Source organism: Paramormyrops kingsleyae, chromosome 1, assembly GCF_048594095.1.
Source record: "Paramormyrops kingsleyae isolate MSU_618 chromosome 1, PKINGS_0.4, whole genome shotgun sequence".
NCBI lineage: Eukaryota > Metazoa > Chordata > Actinopteri > Osteoglossiformes > Mormyridae > Paramormyrops > Paramormyrops kingsleyae.
The window spans coordinates 67,435,995-67,458,713 of NC_132797.1; the positions used below are offsets into that span (position 1 = coordinate 67,435,995).

The following is a 22,719-nucleotide window of genomic DNA, read 5'->3' on the forward strand; positions in this document are numbered from 1 at the left end:
TAAAATACATATGAAGTGTCATTACAGGGTTTAACCTTTTAGAAGGTTTTATAAAACCTATAATCACCAGGTATCAGTAGGACATAGTTGTTAGTGTAATCCCAGTTAATACTTTTTCTTAAAGGCTAAATTGTAAAATTAATTTAAATATTAGTAATAGAACAGAGTATTTATGCTGTATTTGTCCCGGAGGCGAGATTGTTATTTTGCTGACAGTATATCCCATCTTACTCCAAGAGGCATAAAAACACACACGCGAGACAAAGCTTGTGGTTCATGATGCAGGGTTGGGCACAACAGTGATATCTGTCGGTTACCATAGGATTTGAACCAGCAACTTTCTGATCACAGGCACAGAGTTCTAAACTGCTGAACTGCACACCACCCCCAATATAAAATTAATTAGTATGTCAACTTTGGATACAGCGGTAGTACTGTAACAACTTAGTGAATCATTTTTAATGTCATAAATGGCTAGACTGAGTAACGTATTTCGAAATATCGCGTTCGTTCTCGCACTGGCCTACATTTCCCAAGTGCCTTTGTAGCTCTGTCGCGAATGCGACACGGTGAGTGACATATCGCTTAGCCAATAACTGAGTGGAAATGCGGCGCCGATGCGCCGTGGGTTCAAGTTCGCCTGCGCCTGGACCTGTGGTTTTTTTCACGGTATCGCTGCCAGGAAACGAGTGGACGTTAGGGCAAATCGCATGTTCTCTTGCCATTCGGATAAAATTTAAAGCATTTGCTATTTACTCTTCTTTGCAATAATGAGAAGGTACACAAGATGACGGCCTTTGGAGTGACTAGATAACTGACTGCATCTCCAAAAAAGAGCTTCTACCTTCCCTGCGTAATAATTTAACCAGCGTTTATTCCTATCGACATGTAAATATCGGTTGGACAAAAAAATATAATTTCGGACTATTTGTATATATCACAGGCATATGCAACACGTTGTTGGTAAGCAAAGCTGTAAATGATATACAAGACCGGATTATTTTACAGTAAGTATTGCAGACTTTTAAAATCTAATTGCACTAGAATGGAATTCATGGAATTTAAAATAATGCTTTTACTTTGATCCTATATATTGGCACATTTTACGCACTGGAAAAAATATTACAATATCATTCGACGGATGTACTAAGACTCACTTATTCAATTTTACTTGCATTTTAAATGATAATTAATGCGGAGGGCGTCTGTTTTGATGTAATTGCAGAACTGATCTGATGAAGCGGTCATTTCTGTACCATTGCATCCACTTCAATTTGAAGTGACTTTTCCTCTCCGTTTTTCTTATCTCGGTACACCTGTATTTTGGTTTTGCTGTTTGTTTCCTGGCATAACCTACTTTCTAACAAATGTTCATTATTTATTTGTTGTTTATAATGACAGTAATAATATAATAACTCATAATATGTTATTATTAACTCAGATAATGATGTCGTCATATATTCATATATAAGATATGTCAAAATTGAAAAAAGTTAAATATTTTGGCGTTTTTAATATTGGTTCCGATGTAGTACTACGTATGTAATATGTACATCTTGGATTTCAGTATTTAACCAAAATGAACAATGCTAAAGTACTATGAATAACCATATGAGAACTGGCAGGTTTTGAGACACGTTCCATGCTTAGGGTACTGCTGCAGCTCTGTAAGTGGGTTCTGACCTGGGTAACACGCCTGCAGTGCAAATGTACAACCACGGGCGTAACTTTGGGTTGAACATTGGAGGGTTGAGGTCTCCACCAATTTAGGGGGGTCCAGGGAGTTGTATTGGCCGGTTTTAATTATTGGGTGGGGGTTTCCACCCCCCATCTCCCCGTAATTTACACCCATGCGTACAACTTTGTGTTTTATCAACAATTACCCTGCGCAATGTCTAGATTCTCTCTTATTGAATTCACAGTATCATGTATTTGGAATTCGCAAATTTCTTGCGCGCATATATAGGCTACACACATACAAACGCTCATTGGCTTATTAGGTACAGCCCCTGGTTAACACGAACTGCTTGCTCTTCCAAGTAGGAAATCACGTGGCTGCAACAGAATACTATATGCAGCATGCTGTCAGGGTCAAGAGGCTTAGTCACTGTTCAGTTAAGTATTGGAATGTATAATACGAGTGACTGCCATTTTACTCGTGTCTGATTGTTGGCGCCCCTCCTGGTGGCCTCTGCGTACCAGAAGCAGCCGTTCTCCTGGGATTCTCATGCGCTACGGTGTCGAGGGTTTACAGAGCATGCCGCAATAAACAGAAAACATGCAGTCAGCCGCAGTTCCGATGCCAAAAACACCTTGTTAATGAGAGGTCAGAGGATAATGGCCAGACCTATTAGTGCTGACAGGATGGCCACAAGTGCAAAAATAACAGCTCAGTGATGTGCAGAAATGCATCTTTGAATGTGCAGCTTGTCAACACTTCAAATGGTTCTGTAGACAAAAGGAATCCTTTCTGGTTCTACACCGGGGTACCTAATAAAATGGCCACTGAATGTAGATATATATTATTTTCTTTGTCTTTTTAGTAGCTGTTTGGATTGAGGTGTCTGCCGTAAAGTCTCAAGAGAATAAAGATATTTTTAATTCCTTTTACATTTTAGATGTATTTTTTTGTCTGATCATACCAGAAGTGGGAGCTCGATCATTAGGTGTAATTTTGCTTTGGTCTTTTTTCTTATTTTTTTATGAAATTTGTGCCTTTTTATCCTGCTGACACGGAATCATTCTTGTTTTCCTCACTTTGACATGGGCAAGGCAGCTTACTGTACAATATAAAGTACATTCGTATTAAAATGCTGAGTTGCTTAAATTGTTAGATGGGCTTTTTACGGTGGCAGGATACAACATGGGGGGGGGGGGAGTTTAGAACGGGGGTGCATGTTGAAATGATTGCCGCGATGTAGTCATCCTTCCGGCAAATTCATAGCAACCAGGCCCTAGGCTGAGTGGAGGCACTTTCTAAATGCTCAGTGCTTCTTGCACAACTCATTAGCCATTTATTGCAGAAAATGTAGAAAAATGAGCAATTAAGAGCTGCTAATGGGATATTATAAAGGATGGACACTGTGGTGTAAGGCAACATTTTTCTGCTATAGGGTTTTAACAAATGTAGAAGACAGATGCTCTCTGTACACAGTTTGTGTGTGCGTGTATGGCATCCTGAGAACGTTTGTGTCCGGCACGGCCCATAAGCGCATACTGAGTTACAGGAAGACCCCCTGGGCCTCCTGATTGTACACGGGGGGCCCTGATTGGCCCCCCAGGTGCTCTTGGGCCATCTGATGGCCGCTTCTCGGAGTCTCTTGTGTTGAGCAGGGGTCCTGGCGATAGGGTGCCTCCGGAGGACGATAAGATGGATAGACGGCTGGGTCCTCTTCCAGGAGGCCTTGTGGAGATGGCACGCGATAGGGACTCTGCTCAAAGAGCATTAGAGGAAAACAGACGAATGAACGAAGGGAAATAGACAGCGTGTTTGAGTCTAGCTTTGCCAGTTAAAAACCTTTGCGTTACGCAAATTTTTATTTTAGGCTAAGTTACACTAATCCTTCACATTCTAATAATAAACCAGTTCCTGTGGGCTTTACAGTCACCGAGTCACTGATGAATTACTGTCGGTTAAAGATATGCTTAGTCCGGCAACTTGTCTATTTAAGGTGGTAAGTGCTGTTGACAAATATCACATTAAGTATGTATCAGTTCTCACATCGAGGTGCAATTCCCACCCTTTATTTTGATGTGTTAACCGTTTCGTTCTCTTGATGCAAAATAATTTTTAAAGTAGTGCGACCTTAATTGTTTAACAACATGCAGCGTTCCTCTTTAGGCGTTTATGATAAATTCATATTGTTGACTCAGTGTAAAGTATTGAGGAATGGTCTTGGAAGTTTTGACTTTTTTGGGTTTATATTACAAGTAGTATGTTCTGCTGACCATGCAAAGGTTGTGGGTTCAAATCCCGGAGAGCATGAATTGTAACCCTTCCCTGTACTGTAAGTTGCTTTGGATAAGGAAATGTCCAATATTATTTGTATTTAATGGCATTTTGTTAAGGTTTGTACCAGTTGTATCAAGTAATGTCTTGTGTGGGAACAGTTCATGTAATTCTGTGATTAGTAAGAAGCAGGTCTTTGTGGTTCAACTGCTCTCCCATCTGTGGGAGATTGAGCTCAATAACATACTTGAGTGGCAATAATTGTGGAAACTCCTAGCATTTTTGACATTATGCTTTATAAATTACTACATAAATATTGGAGGCAGTGTTGATAAACAATTAAAGAATGTTTACAAAAAGCATACATTGGATGATTAAATAAGCAACTGGAGTAACAGGAATGAAGTTGATGGTGCATGAATGCAAGTGTGTGAGTGAATGGTGCGTGAGTGAATGGTGTGTGAGTGAATGGTGCGTGAGTGAATGGTGTGTGAGTGATTGGTGCGTGAGTGCGAGTGTGTGAGTGAATGGTGTGCGAGTGAATGATGTGTGAGTGAGTGAATGGTGCGTGAGTGAATGGTGCATTAGTGAATGGTGCGTGAGTGAATGGTGCGTTAGTGAATGGTGCGTGAGTGAATGGTGTGTGAGTGTGCACTGCGATGGGTTGGTGCCCCATTCTTGGTTATTCCCTGTTTTACGCCTTTAACTTCTGGGATAGGTTCTGGACCCTCACAGCCTTGCATAGGACAAACAGAAAATGGATGGATGGATGGATGGATGGATGGATGGCCGTCCCACTTGAGGCTTGTTGTGTGTGGAGTTTGCATCTTCTACTTATGCAGTTTGGCAGGTTATTGTCTGTAAAAAAATACAGACAATAACCTGCCTGTACTGCCTGGGAGAGGTTCCATGCCCTCCTGTGACCCTGACTAGAACAGGCAGTTATAGGATGGATGGATGGATGGGTTTTAACTACAAAAACACACAGGGGAATTAGTATCTCCAAATTGCCTAAAAAGCTTCAAACTCAGTTTGACCCTGTATTGAATATGCAGTGATGTGAAATGGACTGAGAAATAATTGATTATTATGTTAATATTGATAACAAAGTCTGTCACACCTTTGACCATTTGGTTTTTTGCTTCTCCTCAGTGGAATGACATCCCGTCGAACCTCATGCCCCATCGCCGTGCCGCGGCCCCATCTCACAGAGCGAGCGCCTCTCCCCCGTCCGGAGACGCGCTGCTGACCCCAGCCGGCACACCCCCCGGCTCCAGGGGCTGCCCACGGACACCATGCGCAGATTCGCCTACTGCAAGGTGGTGCTGACCACCTCACTGGTGTGGGTGCTGGTGGACGTCTTCCTTCTGCTCTACTTCAGCGAGTGCAACAAGTGTGATGACCGGAAAGACCGGTCTCTGCTCCCTGCACTGAGAGGTAGGGGGCGCCCTTCAGCTGCTATTAAATTTCCCTGTTCTCCAGTAAGATTTTTGTTGTCTCCAGTTCGATTAGACTGTCTACAACAATTCCTCTCTTCTCTGGAAGCTGCAGACAGCTGACGTTTAGGTCATATCGCCCCTTTCCTCTCTGCTTTCAGAGTAATACTGTCGGAGATAACATTGCTGATCATGCATATATTTTGATTGTCATACAATACTGCGTTTGTATATTACTGCATAAAATATGTAATATAATATTCAAGGTTATATATCGATTTTAATCACTGGGGAAAAGGGAGGTGATTCTGCTTCTATAAAAAGTTCCTCGCGGGTGTTTTACTGGAAAGCCTACAGTCGTATTGCAAAGATTATCTGAAATGAGGTCTATGCAGAGGCTTTGTCCAGAGAAACAAGAATTAGGCATTTGAAGGTCTGCCAGGGTTGATTTAAACATTCAGTATTTTCCTCACAGCATGCGGAAGCTGCATTAATCATGCAAAATTAATTAATTTTTAGTCCACTTCTCAATTCTGAAGGCCATTCTACCATGCTCTTAGAATTTGCCATTCTTAACATTGGACGTGCATGGAGTTAATGCAACACGCAGTAGTAATTGCTATGGGTAGTGAATAAATTGAGATTGCATTTAAATTACCAGGAATCATTTCTGGATTTTTTTTATGGCACGATTGATTTTTGTTTTTGTCTTAATTTAGATAAATGAGACTTTTGATCTGAGGCCCTTTACAGTAATGGGGAGGGGATTTATTGTTATATATTGTTTACTTTGGGTCGCATGAAATCTTAAACTTGCAAGAAGTTAGAAACACGTTTCAAGCTGAACTTCACATGAACTAAAGTGAACAGTTTCTAAAATAAAATACATATTATGAATAACTCAGTCCAGGATACATTGTGCGTTAGTTTATCCATCTGTACGTCCGTCCGTCCATCCATCCATCCATCCATCCATGTATCCATTTTCCAGGCATTAATCCTGAGCATTGTTCAGGATTGTGTGGAACTTGGAGCCTGTTTCAGGCAGCATATAATGGCGTACCATCCTATACAGGGTTCCAGTTGTGTCTGGGTCAATATTCATCAACACATATCATGTATCCCGATACCAAAAACGTACCAGCGGCTGCTTTTTCCTGCAATATTTCCTTCTTTTGTTGCTGTGTGACCTCAGAATAAGTCATACGTGAGTTCAGTTTGTTGGTGCGTCATTCACCGCCCTGCCTGTCCTTGGGTCCTCTCTGGTGTTTTTTCATCGAATCCCATCGTCAAGTGGAGCTCGTCCACCGACAGCACGGTCTTGGAGTCTAACGGAATGTGGAGTGTTTCCATGCTGCTGTTTATTATGGGAAACCAGGAGATAACCACTAACAGTGGGATGTTGAGGATCGCTTTGTATCTATGGTGTCTCTGCCTTGCAGTAATGTGGGGGTGAGGCCAGATAACACTTGTGATGATACTTGTGATGTTAAAGTGTTTGTGCCTGTTATGTGCGTGTTTTAGCTATTGTGGGCTGGTGTATGGCTCTGTGCCCATAATCTGAAGGTGGCCAGTTCAAATCCCATGGTCACCACAATGATTTTATTGTTGGACCCTTGTGCAAGGCCATAGCCTCAGCTGCTCCAGGGACCATCTCATCCTGCTCTCTTGATTGTTTGTTGCCTTGTGTAAAATCATCTGCTAAATAAGTGTAAATGACTATTGCATGTGGTTCTGCTAAGATCTGGTGTTGAAGCTTTTCCGAGGAGGGCCTTGTTTACGAGGAGTGCATTCATGCAAATGTGTCCCTTCTGAATATCTGTGCGTGCTTGAGGTAAATTGACATTGTTTTTTCTTGCGAGTTAGAACAGGAAGTAAGGGAAAACCAGTGGGTTTGCACTAGTGTCCTCCCACCCGGGCTCCGGCACTGAAATTGGCACATAATAGTAAATGAATGACGGCGATGGAGAAAAATTAAGATATCAACACCATAGTGGGCGGGATTACTGTAAGCTTCTGATTGCTTATTGGCTTAACCTGTCCCCCCAGGGCCATTTCATTGGCTTCTGCTGAGTTGAACCGATCAGCTTAGGCAGTGTAGGATGGAAGAGCTCCCACTTGCACAGCAAGCAAAGGTAGGAGCCGAAAATGTGCATCTCTCGGAGCTTCCTGTCAGTGCTGGCTATTCTATCCTCTCTATCCCAGTGCTGGTATCTTCGACAGCTCTGTTTCATGACTGGAGAGCTCCCACTTCTCTAAAGACATTACTTATGCCATTCAATCCGGTTTAGATTCAGAATCATAACAGACCCGTGTCCTCCAGATGCCCCATTCACTCATTTTGCACAGAACCTTGACGGATATAGATTTTAACTGAGAAATGTTTTTTTTTGCGATTTGTGAGTTTGCAGAGGAATTGTCACCATAGACACAAGTGGCTTGAATGAAAGTGAAGGAAAAAGCACAAAAATGACATGGGGAATGAGCTGTAAGGCTCCATCACATTGTCTGTCCGGTGAATACGAATCACACATGGTATCGGAGCTTTCGAAGCTGACGACAATTGGCTGAGCAATCACGGGAAATGCCCTCTAGTGGCAGAATGCTGCATTGTGACAAACCCAAGAACTCTTCTGTGATAAGTACCAGACCCTGCTAGAGAAACCAAGTTAGAGCTGTCTTAATGAGAACGGGATGTAATATCATAAAATATTCAATTGTTAAGAAGCTACAGGAGTCAGGGAACCTTATCTCTGACTAATATGAAATAATGACCTTTTTTTTTTGTTAAGACGTTTCTGAGCCTGATTGGAAAATATATATTTGAATACACATTTAAACAGTCCTCTTAATTTCTGAACTGAGTTTCAGAGATTAACCTGTGCCCTGTACTACGAAGCGGGGTTACTGGCTTATCGGGGTAACTTGTCGGATTTAAGGTACCACAGTTTAAATGGACTTCATATTCCTTCACTTACATTTTGCCCAGACTACCTTAAATCCGACAAGTTAGCCCGATAAGCCAGTAACCCCGCTTCGTAGTACAGGCCACTGGTGTCCTCAGCGAATCACGGAGCTGACTGGTATTAATGGAGTTCAAGTCAATGTGAGGTTCGCACAATCAACTTCATATCAACTTCATATTACTAATAAAGCTCTTTAGTGCTCTCTTTTAGTGTAGGAATCACTAGGGCTGCATGCAGGACAGGCTTGGGGAAAATGGCAGTATGACTGTCTCCACAAATGCCCCTCGAGAACGGAATCGCCTGGAAAGCACCCCCCGGCAGAACCATTTGGCGTAGTTACGGCATCTATTATTCACCGGGGACGCTGGATTTTCAGCTTAACGACCACTGGTATATTGCAGACATGTATTTTACATGGCCCTGTGAGTACTCCCTGTTCCTGAATAATTCAGAAGTGTTTTGGCCGTTAAGATGGCACGGGCTCCGCTGAGAATGGTAATCACAAGCGGCGGGCGTGCTCTGGGCGGCGGGCGGCACGGGGATCGCGCTCGGGGGGATTCGCCCACACGTCTCCTGCTTTGCTTATGTCATTATAAATACTGTAAGGCAATAAAAAACCCATTTATATAAAGCGCTGTTGTGTGCAGTGCACAACCTTTGGATATGTCTTCATAAAAGCCTTGGAAGTAGTTAAGCAAAAAAAATAATAAAACTTTATTTCAAAGGCCAGAGTGTGAGCAGAAGACACACGGCTCATAAACGGCAGTAAAATGAAATATGCTGATTCCTTTACAGCGACCTTCTGATGGTCTGTGTATTGGAGTTCAGGTATGTGTGTAATTATCCGTCCATATCTATCGTACAACCACTTACGCGGGCAGTCCATTGCAAATGCGCGTGCACACACACACACACACACGTACACACACGCACACATATACACACGTACACACACACATGTACACACACATGTACACACATACACACACACGTACACACACGCATGTACACACATACACACGTACACACATACTTACACACACATGCACACACACACACACCACATGTGCACATGCACATACACAGACATGCACACACACACTCGTATACACAAACACACACACACACACACACACAGATTAGATATCTATATCTTTGTGGGAACTCTATAATCATTTCTCTCAGCATAACCCTAATCAATGTCAAAATAATAGGATTTTGTCATATTTGGTCCCCACAGTGTAATGTACACATGACCACAAACACACATGCACGCACACACACACTTCTTAGGCAATCCCGAGATACCAATTCACCTAATTGCATTGCCTGATCTTATGTGCCTTGTATGTTGCTCTTTTTGATGTATATTTAAAGTTACGGTGTTATTGTTAAATCCCTGGGGCTTCAGTGTGGAGCTGAACTCTCGCCTTATATCCCTTAGGGCCGTGGGATCTACATGGATTGGTGTCTCTAAACGATCGGTGGTTGGTGCTTTTCTGTGTCGGCCCTGTGATGAGCTGGCATCCGGGGTGATGAGCTGGCATCGCCCGCCAGATGCCCCAAGTTTCTTAGGACAGCCTCCATGCTCACTGTATTGCAGTGAGCACTCCTACTCACTTTTCATTACGTTTATTTGCATTGATCTATTTGGCAGATGTTTTTTTTGAGACAGATGACAGTACGTCCACCTGTCAAGGAGCCGTCTTTGGTTCCACTAGGCTGAGCATCCGATGATTGACCAGTGACAACCGCCTGACAGTTGGGGGAATAAGAGATAGACGAATACTTCTTTCGAACATGACGTCAGAAATGCTGTACAAACGCGTATCATCCAAATAGGAGTCTTGTGCAGTATACAAAACCAAGCGTCGAGTGGAACCAGACAAACCAGCTCAGTTTCACACTCTCACGGTGTGATTTTATTCTAGTAGTCAGGATGAGCAATGGCACAAACTTTCATTTTGACTGTAGCTCACAGGAAAGCAGGTCTGGAGACCCCGGGCTGAATATTTCACTTTAACATACACTTTTTACCCGTACATGAGTGCATCATTTGAGAAAAGCCAGGAAATGGGAATTCTGACAGCTACAAGATGGTAATACGCTAATTTAAAGTTTTTTCAGTAATCCTCTTCAAATCGCCTTGAGTTCTGCAGTGCCTGGGGGTGTCCCTTCTCCTGAAATGGGCATAAGATTTTGATGACACGGGTTACTGAGGAATACGCCCCTGAGGGCTGCCCTGCAGCCTTCCCAGGCAGCACCGGCATGTGAACGGTTCTTATAAACGAGTCGCTTTTACCTGCAAAGGAGCCGGTATTAAAGTTCGCATTGTGCAGACATGACACTTTGAATCACGAAAGTAGACCTACTTGTGTATGCACCAGGTATTTTAATGTAATGTAAAGTCAGAGGCATTGTTCTAGAAGTTCATTCACCTGAAAGGGAGAAAAAGAAACCTCACAGCTGCTAAATCTCCACTTTGCAATGCTACTCGATCGCTGGCTAAAATCTGCATACAATTTTAAGTGCATGTTTTAATTTTGCGGAAGCCCTTATTCTGTATTTTTGTGCCGCGGTTCAGATCTTTCACTGCAGGATTTTCTATTAATCTCCTTTTTGTGTGGCCTTAATGATTTAATAAGGGGCTCTTCACCTTTCTCCATCGTATCAGCTGTCATATCGCGGACCCACGAAGGCCCCGGGGAGATGGGGAAGGCAGTGAACATCCAGAAGGAGGACCAGGAGAAAATGAAGGAGCTTTTTAAGATTAACCAGTTTAACCTCCTGGCCAGCGATCTGATAGCGCTTAACAGGAGCCTGCCCGACGTGAGGCTCGATGGGTGAGTATCTCCGCAAACCAAAAACGTGTCCTTTTAAGGAACAGAACACACTGCTGGAATGGAAGCTAGCCGTGCTCGCTCTGAAACAGGCCTGCCACCGTATAATTGCAGGGCAACTAAATTATTTCAACGGGGGAACCATGATGTGGTGCAGTTTCCCCAGTTTTCCCCCATGAATGCAGGCCTGCACTGGAAGGCAGAACTCTTTGCAAAGGCTTAGCGATTTAAATAAACATCAGTGTTTCCCCTACCATAATATTTTAGGGGGAGCCCGGCCCCCCCAAAGGCACCGCCCGCCCCCCCTTGAAGGTCAAGTTAATTTTATTAAATTTTATTTTCTATATAGCCCCAGATCACAACAGAAGTCATTTAAGGTTACATTTCCTATAGAACAGGTCCATACATTGTCCTTTTATTAAAGGACTAAATAGCCTTATGTTATTTATCTTATTTACACAACAGCTTGTCATGTTCGTCTCTACACGGTCGCACGTTTACAATTCTCCTCCGCTCTCTGTATCGCGCATGGCGGAGTTCCGCCCCGATGCGCGCGCACAGACACGTGCGCGCACACACAGGTGAGCACACTCCCGCCAGCGGACAGAGAGCGCGCGTCGGAAAATATGAAAAGAACCACCTGAAAAGCAGATAGATGTAGATGTTTTTTTTTATTTATTGAATTTTTTAAGTGATGTTTTGTCATATTTAAGCATATTATACAATGCATTTGAACTTTGAAAAGCTCTTATGATTATTACTATATTATAGAAAAGAGAGTGCGCTTGTTTCTCCGCCTATTATGGGATGTCCCATTATTATTTTGCATAAACCTTAAGACAAACAGTATACGACTGGTTTCAGACTGACCATGATGAACCACAACCTGGCATTGTTCCTCTTAATCTGGGTTTCTCTACCACAAAGCCATCATTTATCTTGATTGCCTCTCCAGGGAGTGATTCCTCTTCCTAGATTTTGCCGAAAGGGGGGTCTTCCTCAGTTAAAATACTTTTTTGGGGGAAACAAGGTAATTCTCGTAGGTGGCAGTCGGGTTTCGCGTTTGTGTGGCCGCCCATTACGGACAGAATCGTGTTTCCCAGCTTAAATGACATCATTGTCACATCATTAAAGAAAATGTCAGTGAGAAGAGACTCGTCACACGGCCGCTCGGGGTCGTGATGAGACACGCGCTTCACGCAAATACCCATAGGAGGCCTAGAGAGACCGTCAAGGTCAGCATCTGACTGTCGTTTTCTTCACCCCTATTTTCTGATTTCTTCAGTCTGAGATTTAAAGCTGCTTGAAAATTAAACCCGGTTTGTTTCTGTGCCTTGCAGAGTTTATCGTTAAGGCGATGGTCTTACGGAACATGCCTTTGAGTGACATACAAATGCCTCCTGTCCCCATCCTATCAGCCTCTCCTGACAGTCAGATAGCCCTCTTGCCTCTCTCCTCACATTTCAATGCCCCCTTCTCCAGCACCAATGCTCCTTCACACTTTATTTAGCAGTAGACACACTCTAGCCGTCTTCCTTCCCACCTGCATGTCGTTAGATTTGTTCCCCAGTCAATAAAGTCCCAGGAGACTGTTGCATTAATGTCATTTTCTTGCTTGCCAGGATTGTTTTTTTTTTCCTTCTTTGGGGTTTTCCATCTGTGAATCCTTCTCTTGCCAAACAGCTTGGAAGAGACTGTGCCATCTAATTTAGGCATGCTTGCTTTTTTTGGATATGGGAATTAATTGTAGTTACTGTGTACAGATATAGTGCTACATTATTGCTACATTGTTGTGACTGTCTATAGATGTAGTGCTGCATTGTCTCTGTGAAAATATAGTGTTACATTATTGTGACTGTAGATTTAGTGCTACATTGTTGTGACTGTCTGTAGATTTAATGCTACACTGTCACTGTGTACAGATGTCATGCTTCATTGTTGTGTCTGTACAGATATTGTGCTACACTGTGGTGTCTGTGCACACATATAGTGCTATGTTCTTGTGTCTTTGTACAAATGTATTGCTACATTGTTTAACTGCTGCCAAGCACACAAATGCAGAGAACACTGCTGTCTTGTATTGCTTTTCGCCAGGGTGTGGCCATTTGTTCTTCTGCTTCCCCTTGTAGTTGCCCTTGTTGATGTTTCTGTTGGAACGCTGGGTATTTTGTGTCTCACGTGTCCGTCAGCATTTAATTAAAATGCACGCCTCCCACATGGCGGGACTCCTGCTGATGTACAGAGGTGGCTTTATCAGCAGAACGACTCGGTAAGTTCTCGAGTCCTGATCAAAGCATCCACGGAAATGCATTCCCGACAGCTGCAAGACCAAGGTTCACCCAGACGACCTGCCCAACACCAGCGTCGTCATCGTGTTCCACAACGAGGCCTGGAGCACGCTGCTGCGGACGGTCCACAGCGTCATCATCCGCTCCCCCCGGCTTCTGCTGCTCGAGATCCTGCTGGTGGACGATGCCAGCGAGAGAGGTATCGCTCAGCGTGGCCGCGGTTCCGAGCTGCTCTTGCATTCAACACGATGTTTTTTAAAATCTTGAAATCAAAAAAAGATGACGGCTACCTATAGAAGCCATTTTGGACTGAAGAAAAAAAGATGCAAGACTGTTTAATCCAGGCATCAATCAGCGGAACATAGTGATTGTTATTAAAGTGTGGGACTTAACTAAGGTTTTTTCAATGCTTAGATTTCTTGCAAAAGAAGCTGGAGGACTATGTACGAGCGCTAGAAGTGCCGGTACGGATCTTGAGGATGCAGCAGCGTTCCGGGCTGATCCGGGCCAGGCTCCGGGGTGCAGCGGCTGCCCGAGGTCAGGTGATCACCTTCCTGGACGCCCACTGTGAGTGTACGATAGGATGGCTGGAACCACTGCTGACTAGGATTAAAGAGGACAGGTGGGTGAGGATTTAAACTCTGTGTCTTCAGTGTAGTTATGAATCCTCTGAGATAATCGCCTTGAGGAACTCATGCCGCAGAAACATTTTTGTATATATAGTTTGGGTAAAACCACCTAATTAAAAACAGCCTACCTTAATTAATACATTTAAAAAGACTGTTGTACTGTTATTTCAAAAAGATGTTTTAAATTCTTCTTACATTATAACTGAGGATAAAAACGTTTATACGTTTTAGGTTATTAGCATTACTATAATACTATTTAACTTCTTTTAAATTTGTACAATGGCAGGGTTTTTCTAATGCAAATGTTACTTTTCTTTAATTATCAGCTTTTGAAGGAATTTTTGGCACTAGGTGCTTACATTAATATCCCTGTTCCTCTCGATGGCACTGTTGCAGAGGATGTAATACCTACCATGAAATGATACTTCGCCACGTTGCTTGTGTTTTGATAGGCTGGAGTGGTTTTGTCCTCAAACCCCAGGCCTCATGGCTTCTTTGTCTTCCCCTCAACCGCAGAAAAGCAGTGGTATGCCCCATTATCGATGTGATCAGTGACGACACCTTCGAGTACATGGCGGGTTCCGACATGACCTATGGGGGATTCAACTGGAAGCTGAATTTCCGTTGGTACCCCGTGCCTCAGAGGGAGATGGACAGGCGGAAAGGGGACCGAACACTTCCTGTCAGGCAAGTAATTGCGGGCGGTGCTTAACTAAGTGGGTTAAGGCCAGTTCATACTTCACTTTTCCGTTTTTGTTTGTGGACGTAAATTTCGTCATCAGGGGCTGGTTGTGGATGACTGCGGTCGATGTGCGTGTAGCCCAGGTTTTTATGGCTACGTTCACACTGCCAGCCACATCGTTCAATTCCGATTTTTTGCTCAGATCGGGTTTGTCTATATTGACGGTTCACATTCATAACTACAAGTGACCTGTATCTGACTGTAATGTGAACGCATCGGTCCTCCGAAACGTCACGCATGCGCACATTGATACGTTTTTACACGGGTCAACTGCGTCACCAACAACATAAAACGTCATATCTGTGGGGCGACTCATGGCATTAAAAATGGAGGCGTTAGTAGCTCCCGCATGTATCGCACTTTGCTCTGGAGGACGACACTGAATCAGCTGTACATGAGCAGGTCGAAAAGGAGAAAAAACGTCAGGCGGCTAGCTTTTTCTGTTTTCGCAGTTAATGCTGGAACTGCTGCACCAAGAGATTTGTGGGTACGAGAAAGGAGCCAGCAATGGTGGGACCGTGATGTAGATGGATATACAGATGAGCAGTTTGTAGAGAACTTAAGAATGTCGAGGGCTACATTTGAGTACCTCTGTCAGCGCATGCGTATAAGCAAAAAGCCGCATGAATTCCGATCTGAGCGTCCACATTCAGGTCGCATGTATGAGATTTAGTACCACATATGAAAGTGACACAAATCTGATTTGAAAAGATCAGATTTGCGTGTCCACACAGCCCTGAAAAGATCAGATCTGTGTCACATTAAGGCAAAAAGATCCGATTTGAGTCACTTCAGCATGGCAGTGTGAACGTAGCCTATGTCTAGCGGCAACCTCACCCATCTGCACGCGTACAAGATAACTGATTAAGTATTTCCAGTAGGTGGCAGCGTGGAGTTTCACAGATCAGCGGTCAATGAGTAGAGGAAGAATAGTTGTTGTTGTTGTGGTTATGGTGAGCAGCTGCATGAGGTCGGCTGGAAATACCAGCATATCTAATGTTTCATATTGTCTAGACATCATACCAAGTATTTAAAAAAGCTATTCTATTCCGGCATTTTGAAAACTTGCCCATAAAATTCGCCAAGTATGTGGGCGCGGTTGGGGTCCCAGCTAATTTTGTCACAAGGATTTCAAAATACTGTGGAATGCCTTATTACCGTAATACCGGCCAAGTCTTGACTAATAACTTTAAAAGGCTCATCTTAGTTTACCCGTTTCACTACACTGCTTGTATTTGTGTTTGTACGTCTGCCCTCTGCTGGTCTGATGGAATATCACTGCTATATGCATGCGCCGACCGCCACCATCCGCGTCCGCAGCCAGATGTAGTATCAACACAAGCTGTCGCTTGTTCCGCCGTCCCCAGCCCGAAAGCACGCGGAAGCGCAGGCGGAAAAGCGAAGCATGAACTAGGCTTTGCAATGCACTGCTTGTGATCAGAAGGTTGCCAGTTTGAATCTCACGGTAGGTAGAATGATTTCACCGTCAGGCCAGGAGTAAGATCCTTAACCCTCACTGGCACCAGGAACTGTCTGACCCGGCTTTTCTCCCTTTCGATAATTGTGTCTGTCAACTTCACTGTATAATAATAATTGCTGGTATGGTACAGGCTGTGAGGCAAACTCTCCAAGACACATTCAACCCAACAAGTGCAGTTACTCAGTTACTGTTGTTTCTTTACCGACTTATAGTTTCATTCACACTTAGGTACTGACTGGAGAACTTTTTCTATGTCAGCATGTAATATCTTGGTTGGTTGTCCTTGCTGGAAGACCATTGCATATTGTCTGTTTTGGGTAAAATCTGTGTAATCTAACAGATGCTGTTCTTGGAAGTTTTAAGTGTTCTTGGTTACCATATTTTTTTCCTGAGCTATCTGATATGTTTGTGGTCTGTTTTGGACCTTGCTTATTGAGGTACTGGTGGGCTGATGCCTTCGCTGTCATAGTAATTGTGATAAAAAATTGTCAGCTAGTTAACAAAATATCACTTTGCATTTTTCGGAAGCTATATCTATGAAATAGTGATGGTATCATTTGGAAACCAGATGGAAAGGATTTTGTAGCTATAATATTTTATTACAAAGCACATGAAAGCACAGCAAGGTTGTTTAAACACCTTTAACAGAATTAATAATATTTCTCAGGATAGTTTCTCAGGAGAGATTTTTTATATGACGCATCAGAGCAAAGTGTGGAATTTCTTTTTTCTAGAACATATTTTGCGTATGAGACACTGAGATCATGGATTCTGTCATGCCTTTTGAGAATATTTAAATGTGAAATAGAACAGAAAATCAGATACGGCTTTGTCACCGGTTTGTTGCCGTGGTGATATGGATCCCTTTGCACTCGATCTCTCTCTGATTGATGTTTTTGTCTTCTGCAGAACTCCCACCATGGCGGGGGGTCTGTTTTCTATCGACAGAACATATTTTGAAGAAATTGGAACATATGACCCAGGGATGGATATCTGGGGCGGAGAGAACCTGGAACTGTCCTTCAGGGTAAATCCGTCATTCTTTATGTGTCCGAATGGATCGCACAGCGTTGTCTACAGGATATAATCTCTGGCTCTACATGCAACCTGACATCATGTCAAGACAAATGTGTTTACATGTGTAGAGGATTTGTTGTGCTTTTTGGAGGGAAAAACACACACACACACACACACACACACACACACATACAAGGCGATGGTAATATTATGCTGACATCTTATGCCGTTTTGGGGTTAGGGGTTTTTAATTGGTACCTGAATAAAAGTGAAAGGCAAGTGCCCACAAACCAGAAATCGTGTTATTAATTACTGTGTTTATATCCATGTAGCTTGTAATGTCTGCGTACATGTGTGGGTGCGGTTTACTGAAATAATACTGTGCGCTGACGGGGAATGGGAGATGAGGGAAAAGCAATAAACGTTCGACCGTGGGCCCGATCTCAGCGCCTGTGCTGGCCGCCCGCAGATCTGGCAGTGCGGTGGCTCTCTGGAGATCGTCACCTGCTCTCACGTCGGCCATGTGTTCCGGAAGGCCACCCCGTACAGCTTTCCCGGGGGCACTGGCCAAGTCATCAACAAGAACAACAGGCGCCTGGCCGAGGTCTGGATGGATGAATTCAAAGACTTCTTCTATATCATATCACCAGGTGTGGTGTCCCGCCGCTCAGCGTTTGTTTACCGCTCACCTGTCCGTCGTCGCTTCCCCAATGAGCTCCTTTCAGTAATGGTGGGCCGGCCTGTATCAATCCTGGTGGCTTTGTAAATAAGCCACGCAATTAGCCTGTATTGTTGGGGATTTCAAGGTCGGATCGCTTTGTTTTATTTCTGTCCCAAATCTCATAGATGGACATAATAGGTATATGATATTAATAGTCTGTAAAAAGCCAGAAGATGAGCGAGGCAGGGAAAGGAACTTCATGGGATTCCTGTCTTGCTGGCTAACCGCTCTTTAGCATGTTCGTCTTGTGTAGGTCAGACATTTGGGTTTGAAGGTTATCAGTATAGCGTTGGAGCATCTCTTCAGCCAGTGGCCAGTGATATTCTGCAGGTTACCATGTAGCACCGTTAAATAATGTAGCACAGTGTTCCGGGTTTGAGATTCTGGCCTTTATAGTTCATGTTCAGTTGATGTTGACCAAACCTGGTGTGAGGGTGACAAAACAAACGCCCAATACTTATACAAGGCGTTAGGCAGGATATTTAAAATACCGAGGTCAAAAGTGTTATCCCTTACACGGTGTGTCCTGTAATGGATCGTGGTTATTATGGTTGCAGAAAAAATGCTGAGGACTTGACCTTGGTGTCCTCAGTGGTAGGCATGGGCAGTCATACAACGAATGTAAGCATGTATATCAGAATCAGCAGCATTCTGTGAGGCTAAACCTAACATTTGCTCGGCTAAGCTAGGCTAAAATAATAGCTCCTTCGTTTAGGTATAATGACTGGGGGACATGCGTTCCTCCGCATTCAGTTATGTGAGAAGAGGCCCCGAATCTGAGTGCTTTGCCACAGAACATTCTTTTGTTATTCTTTTATTCCTTTATTTATTCACAATTAAAAGAAGATCAGCATCCTGCAGTTTGTGAGAACCTTCCGGAATGTGCACATCAATCAGCGGAAAGTTCGACATTTCCCCAGGACCCCCACATCTGCTGTGTGTCGCCACACTGATTTTGTGTTTCTTTACATAATTACTTACCTTGTTAAATAATTAAGCTTTTGCATGAGATTTTGTTCCTTTTATTGGATTAGAACCAAATGAATCTCTTTGGTAGAAACAATTTCATTTAACCTTTTGGTCGTAATTATAATTTTTTACCTAATTGACACACTCTGTGTCAAATGACGGCTGATTATAAGCAGCCTGCTGTAATTGTATATACTGACCATTAGAACTTGTATGAATATAATGTGAATATAATATACTATGACACCTATAAATATAATACAAAGCAAATGAAGCAGCCCCTTCTGCCTTCAGTAAGCTTTCATGATGCTTAGATAAGCTTATTATCAGCCATCCGTGACTTAATGCCTACGTTCCTGTGTCTGCTAGAAACTCGTCAGTTATTTAAAACTGAAAACATACCTGAATGAATAAATGCTGCATTTACATGGCGCTTTTCAAGACACACAAAGCACTTTACAGAGCCAATCGCCACTGTGTATCACCAACCTGGACGACACGTCTGCAGCTGTGCTTTTGTTTGTGCTGCTGATTGTCCTTCGTTAATTTCACCCGGGAGCTGATTACCTCGCTTTGTCTTAAATTTCTTAGCCCACAGAAGATCTGGCAGCATAATATTTTACAGTATTTTGATTGGGCTAATTAGCTTGGGGAGAACTGTGTTATTTTTTATGGAATTAATAACGATGGGAGCCACTGTGATGAGAGCCCATTGGCTATATTTTTCTGTTGTTGGTTAGGAATATAAAAAGGGTTCTAACTCACCTTTTTACTTGCTTAATTCCAGAAATTCACCATTTCCTGAAAATGCAGTTTTTTTTATGTTTGCATATTGTGCTTTACAATTTTGTGGGTTTTTTTTTCTAGATTTTATTATTTTGTGTTTTGTTTTGTTTTGTGATTATAGGGCACTGGTCAGTATGTTTGTAAGTAATATATCGTTATTTGAAATGTGGTCTGAAATGTGGAGAGGGCCCTCTGGTGTTCACTGTTGGTAATGCACCCATATGATACATTCTGCAGGGCTATAGAGTACCTCAGCTCCTTAGAAAATCAGGTGCAAGTGTGAACCGATGTCACCAGTCACCTCTACGTTCTGTCAGGGGCACTGAGCTGAAAGAGCTGAAGTCAAAATGCTTACTGGGAAGTCTAGCGATGGGTTATGTGGGGCAAACATTTCAGTTTGTGTGCAACAGCTGTTTAATTCCTTGTGACCTCCTGTGTGGGTCTATTGGCCTGCAAGCTGCTGTAATAGCTTTCTGAAGTTGACATGAAAGCCGGTGTGATTTATTATTGGTGTGCTGACGCAGACTGAGTTCTTTTTTTAAAAAAATTTTAGGCAGATTGCAGGTGTTGTCGGGGTAACCGTGTAGTTCTTTCTGACTCTTTCATTGGACATTTAACTGCTAACTTAATAATATATTTCTACCAGAGGCTGATAAGAACGTGGCCAATTTTCAGATAAAATGATATTTTAGTAACAAAGCATTCAGCAGGTTAAGAGGGTCTAAGGTTGTAGAATTTGAGATCAGTTCCTTTGAACAATGTTCAGCAATCTAGCATTCTACTCCTTACTGCCCTCAGGGCGTGACGACTTTCTCCAGTTATCAAAGAACAGCTGCCTCTCTGAGTGAACCGTCCTCTCCGTAGGTGTGATGAAGGTGGAGTATGGAGACGTGTCATCACGCAAGACACTTCGGGAAGCCCTACAGTGTAAATCCTTCTCCTGGTACCTGGAGAACATCTACCCTGACTCCCAGATCCCAAGAAGATACTTCTCACTTGGTGAAGTATGAAACCTTTTGCAAAGCTACTGCTTCAAGGAACCAGTGTGAGGGTTGAGTTGCCTGAATATTAAGAAGATAAAAATATTATTATTCTATATATTGTTCTATATGTATATATATATAGAATGTATGTACATAGAATTCTATATAGTTTATATAGAATCTCAATAAAATTGCGAGCTTGAGAAATAGATATACACAAATGAATAGATAATGTAATAATACGTGTCATAATATTTTTCCCGCCAAATTGTGCCATTGTGTTTTTGACCTTCAGTTCTCTTTACCCAGAAGGCCTTGGGGTTATATAAAGTACAGCTCTTTCCATGCCTTTCAAAGTTTTTTCCGACTTTCAGCTGGTCTCTGCCGCAGCATGAACCTGTTTATACAGAAGACAGATTAAATCAGTTTTGACTGACAGTTGGGACACCCTCGAATGAATCCTTCTCAAAGTCAGTAATGTACAACTAACTAGATGTCAGGAATTCACGGCACCAAAGTCATCTGTTCATTATGACCCACAGTTAGAAATGCGGTCTGGAACGGCTTACCTGTTTGAAGTAACTAATAACTGGGCGAAGTTAGTCAAGGACATAAAATGTTAATGCTTGATGTTTCACTGGTAAAATAATCAATGTAACCTGAGATTAGGTCACTGACTGGAGAACCAGACTGCCTGGGTATTTAATGTACTGTGAACACCCCGAAATTACAGATTTTTCAGGCCATGATTTTCAAAGCCTGAGGATTTTTTTCTGGAACATAATGTACTAAATCTTGTCTGTTGAAGTACAGTGCTTGTTTCTGGCTCGTGGTTTGACAGTGGTGCCTATTCAAGGTGTTTGTTTGGCAGGATGTGTTAAATATCCTAAATCACGGCCAGTCGTGTCTGATTATGATTCTTCATCTTCTTTTTCTTACAAATATGATTATTTATTTTGATATTATTCAGTTAGAGTCCACCTTGTGATCACATAATTGGTTCACATCTGTTTCCCGCCCAGTTTTTAGAAGTATCTCTTCCATATTAATGCCAAAAATCGTGGTGTTTGCGAGAATTGCGGCAGTCCTCGTGAGACCCGGCCTCTGATTTATCCTGTCGTTTGCATTGCTAAGCAGCCGTTAATGAAGTGTTTTCAGCCACCGGGTGTCACCGTCGAGATCAGAAATGTTACCTTAGAGTAGAAAGCGCTCAATTATAATTTTACAACTGCGCACACACGTCGAGTAACGGTAACGTATAGAGCCCCCAGGGTCTGGTGTAATAACGAGAAGCACGCTGCTCTTGTGAAGCTCGCTGCTTAATATGCTAAATATAGATGATTTGCATTCCTTTTCCGTGTCACAAGACTCGGAGCTGAGAGCGACGTGTACCGTGATTTTGATGGCTCGATGTTCTCCACCAGGGAGTGGGCGCTAGGCTAACAGCGTAGCTGAGCCTGATTTGAAGGATTACTTCAGTGTAACAGGATAAGGATGGTGAAGATGCCTCCGCAGTCCTCTCATAAATGTGCAGGTTCTTCCTGCTCATTTCACGTGGCCCAGCCATTGCTGTAACGTGGATACATTTTAATCATATTCGGCGGAGGAATTTCAATGGGAGATTATAGGTTTTAACAGGTGTTCACATCACGTGGCTTGTGTTTTTGTGCCGGCGAGCATTTCTGATAATATCAGCAATGGCCGTCTGGTCAGCATATTTTTCCAGTGCTGTTTCCCTGCTGTCCCCAGATTCGAAATGTGGAAACCAACCAGTGTATCGACAACATGGGAAGGAAGGAGAACGAGAAGGTCGGCTTTTTCAACTGCCACGGGATGGGAGGGAACCAGGTAAGGAATGCCGCCTTCGCCACCATCGTGTACCAACAGCGTTTTGGTGTCCTGATTTAAGACAG

General features: G+C 43.0%; 1 protein-coding gene across 1 annotated transcript in view; it reads left to right on the top strand.

Moving 5' to 3' along the window:
* Positions 1 to 654: 654 nt before the first annotated feature.
* galnt13 (polypeptide N-acetylgalactosaminyltransferase 13) overlaps positions 655 to 22,719 on the top strand; it is a 34,132-nt gene continuing 12,067 nt past the window's right edge. The window contains exons 1-10 of the mRNA XM_023845526.2: positions 655 to 1,007; positions 5,102 to 5,386; positions 11,026 to 11,194; positions 13,512 to 13,678; positions 13,894 to 14,101; positions 14,625 to 14,795; positions 17,240 to 17,357; positions 17,817 to 17,997; positions 20,688 to 20,827; positions 22,556 to 22,654. Coding sequence (XP_023701294.1) covers positions 5,245 to 5,386; positions 11,026 to 11,194; positions 13,512 to 13,678; positions 13,894 to 14,101; positions 14,625 to 14,795; positions 17,240 to 17,357; positions 17,817 to 17,997; positions 20,688 to 20,827; positions 22,556 to 22,654 — 1,395 coding nt within the window. The 5' untranslated portion in view covers positions 655 to 1,007; positions 5,102 to 5,244. The remainder of the gene's footprint in view (positions 1,008 to 5,101; positions 5,387 to 11,025; positions 11,195 to 13,511; positions 13,679 to 13,893; positions 14,102 to 14,624; positions 14,796 to 17,239; positions 17,358 to 17,816; positions 17,998 to 20,687; positions 20,828 to 22,555; positions 22,655 to 22,719) is intronic.